The sequence below is a fragment of the Gadus chalcogrammus genome, chromosome 8 (assembly GCF_026213295.1).
Source record: "Gadus chalcogrammus isolate NIFS_2021 chromosome 8, NIFS_Gcha_1.0, whole genome shotgun sequence".
Classification (NCBI taxonomy): domain Eukaryota; kingdom Metazoa; phylum Chordata; class Actinopteri; order Gadiformes; family Gadidae; genus Gadus; species Gadus chalcogrammus.
In genome coordinates, this window is record NC_079419.1 from 9,989,557 (window position 1) to 9,994,247 (window position 4,691).

At 50.8% G+C, this 4,691-nt stretch overlaps 1 protein-coding gene across 1 annotated transcript; it reads left to right on the forward strand.

Moving 5' to 3' along the window:
- Window positions 1–1,403: 1,403 nt before the first annotated feature.
- On the forward strand, window positions 1,404–2,240 carry rnf182 (ring finger protein 182; the record flags this gene model as incomplete). The annotated part of the gene is made up of 1 exon (XM_056596272.1): window positions 1,404–2,240. A coding segment is annotated over one exon (837 nt), but the record flags the coding sequence as incomplete, so codon positions are not given.
- Between the last annotated feature and the right edge of the window lie 2,451 nt (window positions 2,241–4,691).

Here is a 4,691-nt window from a genome sequence, read left to right on the forward strand (position 1 = left end):
CACTCGACACCTGTTCGCCATGGTGGGAGGGTGACCGATTCTTGGTTTGTGTGTGTGTGTGTGTGTGTGTGTGTGTGTGTGTGTGTGTGTGTGTGTGTGTGTGTGTGTGTGTGTGTGTGTGTGTGGGGGGGGGGGGGGGGGGGGCTGGGGGGAGAGAAGGTGAAGTGTTAAGGGAGGGGTGAGAGCGCTAGGAGCTATGTGGGAGAGGGGAGGGGAGTGTGTGTGTGTGTGTGTGTGTGTGTGTGTGTGTGTGTGTGTGTGTGTGTGTGTGTGTGTGTGTGTGTGTGTGGACACTCTAATTGGACTGAATTGGACAGAACAACAAAAGAGGAAGCTGGAAAATTCCAGGCTGGTGTGTTTTGTCAGCCCTGGTCCTGGAAACAATACCTCCTCTCTGGTGGCTCTTCTAGCTAATACATCTTTTAATCTCTAACCGTTATCTCTCACTCTCTCTCTCTCTCTCTAACTCTCTTTCTCTAACTCTTACTATTTCTCTCTCTCTCCCTCTTTCTCTATCACTCTCTCTCTCCCCTCTCTCTCTCTCTCTCTCTCTCTCTCTAAACATCTCTCTCTCTCTCTAAACATCTCTCTCTCTCCCTCTCTCTCTCTAAACATCTCTCTCTCTCTAAACATCTCTCTCTCTCTCTCTCTAAACATCTCTCTCTCTCTCTCTCTCTCTCTCTCTCTCTCTCTCTCTCTCTCTCTCTCTCTCTCTCTCTCTCTCTCTCTCGTTGGTGCGATGATAAAAGGCTTCCCCCACCTCCTATAGAGGCCCCTGTACCAGAACTCTCTCTCTCTCTCTCCGCCCCCCTCTCTCTCCACAGGGTCACTGAGTGGAGCCTCGGACGCCCCCCAAACCGCCCCTCTCTCTCTGCCTACAGGAACACTGTGGCCGCATCAACCTCCACATCCCTCCAGTTGGGCTGACATCACTTTCTCCAGGAGCAGGTAGGAGCCCCTCCTTCAGGGGCAAGGAGCAGCACCTCCTGGAACATCACCTCCTTCTCTACAGTAGGGAGGAGCAACTACTTCCAGACAACAAGTTAACCTCCTCCAGAGCACCTCCTCCAAGGAGCAGGCAGCAGCCCCACCTCCTCCTCCTTCAGGGGCACGGAGCAGCCACTCCTTCTCTACCAAGGAGGGGGGAGCTCCATCACTTTCACCTCCTCCAGAGCCCCTCCTCCAAAGAGCAGGTAGGAGCACCTCCTACCGGAGGACGTCTTGAAGGAGCACCTCGGAGTAGGAGCAGGTCCTGAAGGAGCGGGCGGGATCAGCGCCTCCTGGGGCTCCTGGATGTCAGGATGGTGCAGCTCCGGCGCGTGGCGGAGGGGAATGGAGGAGGTGGAGGGGGAGGAAGAGGAGGAGGAGGAGGAGGAGGAGGAGGAGGAGGAGGAGGAGTCGTGGTGGAGGAGGAGGAGCTGGAGTGTAAGATCTGCTACTGCCCCTACAGCCTCTCGCGGCGTCGGCCCAAGCTGCTGCACTGCTGCCACCGCCTCTGCTGCCTCTGCCTGGCCCAGCTCCTCGCGCTGGGGGAGAGCCCCGCCACCACGGTGGTCTGCCCCTTCTGCCGCTACGTTACCTCCCTGCCGCCCTCCTCCCTCCCCGACGACCACGGCCTGCTGGCCCTGCTCGGCAGGAACCTCCGCATCCAGACCCTCCAGGGCGGCTCCACGGAGCTGCTGCTCACCCCCAGAACCCTGAGCTCCCTGCTGGGCGCCGGCAACCCCTCCTTCTCCTCCTTCTTGCCCCAGGCCCCCGGCTCCTACGCCTCCATCCGGGGGTCCCCCAACTTCGTGGTCATCACTATCATGGAGCCCCCCCCGCCTCCACCAGCTCTTCCTCCGCAGCCGCCGTCCGCGCTGTCGCCGCTGCCTCTGGGCCGCTCGCCGTACAACCTCCGTCAGCACCGCCCGCCCCCCGGCCCCCCGCTGCAGGCGGCCCTGATGTACCGCTCGGCGTCCAGCCTGGACTCGGTGGCGTCGGGGGCCCGGCGGCGCGGCGGCGGCGGCGTGCGGGGCTGCGCGGCCCTGCTGTGGCGGGGCTCGGCCCGGGCGCTGGTCTGGCTGCTGGGGCTGCTGTACTTCTGCTCGCTGCCCCTGGGGGTCTACCTGCTCATCATGCAGAAGACCACGTTGGGCGTGCTTCTGGTCAGCCTGGTGCCCACCAGCATCATGGTGGTCATCATCTACGGCTTCTGCCAGTGCCTGTGCCAGGAGCTGTGGGACTGCATACCGCCTTAAGGGGGCCCCCGGGGGGTCTGAGGACGGAGGACCTCCAGCTCCTGCTCCTCCATCACCTCCACAACAACCACCAGCCTCCCCACCATCACCTCCATCACCACCTCCATCATCACCTCCATCACCACCTCCACCACCCTTATAACCAACTCCACAACCATCTCCATCATTACCATAGGCACCTCCTATTACTCGTCGAACTTCAGACCACCATCATTACTACCACCACCACCATAATGACCATCAACTCTTCCACCACCTCCACCATGACCACAACCCCTAGCATCTCCTCCCCCACCATATAATCAGGGCAGAGACAGGAAGTGGTGTGTGTTTCCTTGGTGCTAATCGGCTCCTGATCCTGAGAAGGAGACCCATGAGACGTCTGACATCCAAACGCTGAAATAAGAAGTAGATGCTGCTATTGTTCTAACCATAGGAATACTAACCCTAGGTCACTTTAACTATCGTTTTCTATTCTTAATTACATGAGTATATGGAATATACATGATTTTATTTAAATAGTAATTTCCTATCCTGGTTCACAACTTCGGAAAATGACTTCTGCTTAACAATGTTTATAACAAAGAGAATTAGCGGTGGAAAATATCTGATAATTGCTTATTTATTTTTCCCGTTACATAGTGAGCAAATCTGTGCACATGTGACATGATAAAACAAACTTTTATTTTGATTTGCTTTTCTCAAACTTTTTCTCTGATATTTCTAGATTGGTCTAGATCGACTTTTAACTTACTTTTAAGGTATAAATCGGTGTGCAATATATTGTATTAGAGTGATGAAATTTGCATTTGTCAGGCGCAATATAAAGTACTTAGACATTTTCCAGCTGATGTTTTCTCTACTTTTACTCGGCCACCAGAGGGCGACAGAAGACTTAGCTCAACGGTGTTCATTCATCGTCCATATAATTTGTACACTATTATACAATTCTTCTACGGTTTCTGCAGTTGAACAATTGAACAGCTTGAATGCATACAGGCCTGCAGAAATCAAAAATGTTTTTATTGTGTAATGCAAATTCCACAGGCTCCATTGTAGTACGCATCATTACAATCAGAAGACAGGAAGTACAATTATATAAATACAACAATCTTGCGTGTTAAATCACTGCCGGTCTCTGTAGTTGTGTGTGACTGTTCTGTCCTGCTCCATTCAGAGAGCTCTATGCAGATGCTGCAAGCTGTGCTTATCTGGTGATTAAACAAAATGCTCATGTGCAGAACGCACTTTGACCTCGTGCTAGGTTCTTCTAGCGTGAACAGCTAGCAGCTATGCTCTGGAGCACGGTGTGATGGCAGGAGATTGCTTCTAGTTCGTACACAGCCTGTTGTATATATATTTCCAAAATTCTTTATTCATTAATTCATTCACCACTTCATCTATTCATTTACTTACTTGAAATGTGGCATCAGGGACGCTTATGATGTTCAACTTCTGGCCAAAAGGTTACAGGTTTGATCCCCAATGTTGCTGCCTTACTCGTAGGCCTCCAAAAGCAAGATGCCCCCTAGCCCCTACCTTCTCCTTAATGACCTGTCTCGGTACTGTCCGTGTCCAACCCCTACCTGCTCCCTTATGACAAGTATCAGAAATCACTGTAAGTCGCTTTGCATAATTAGCATATCCTAATTGACTGAGTAGGGTTAATACTAACCCCTAATAATAAACAGTACACCTCCGTTGGATCCCTGATTGCGCCTAATGGAGGGTAAAGGTCAGAAGGGGAGGAGGGGTAGAAACTCCAGAACACCACTCTCTCCCTCCAGCTTCTCACGGGTTGTCTGTTGGAAGCTGTGGAAACTGTTAAGTTAGGTAGCAGCTATTACAAGTAGACTGAATACAAAATGAAGGGTCTGATGATGATGATGATGATGATGATGATGATGATGATGATGATGATGATGGATGTATTGATGCGTGAAATTGCCTCTTTTATGTTTATGAATACAGAAATAAGATAAGGAGGTATGAATGTGGGTGACCTAGCAGAAGTCCATTTCCAGGCCACATCTTGCTCATCATAACGTAATACATACTATTCACAATGAATAGATCAATGATTGCTGGCTTTCTTTCTGTCATCCATAATTGTAATTGTAGTGTGTTTTGAATCAAGGTTTTATGCTTTATGCTGACTGATTGGACCCAATCAACAATTGCTATTTCAGTTTCTTATAGAAATAATTTGTTCTCAAAGTCCAACCTCAGTGGTGGCACATTTAAAATTAGATGTGACAGCTTTCTCTCAACATCTCCTTGATCCAACCGACAGCATTCCTTACATAAGTGGTCTTCACTGAATTCAATTTAATTGCATTTCAGATTTCTGAATAGGCTGTACATTTTGTGTATGAACTTGTCATTCCCCGAGGAGGTGACAGGGGCTTTCTCTGGACCAATCAGACGATCGGAGGAAGCTCCGACAACAAA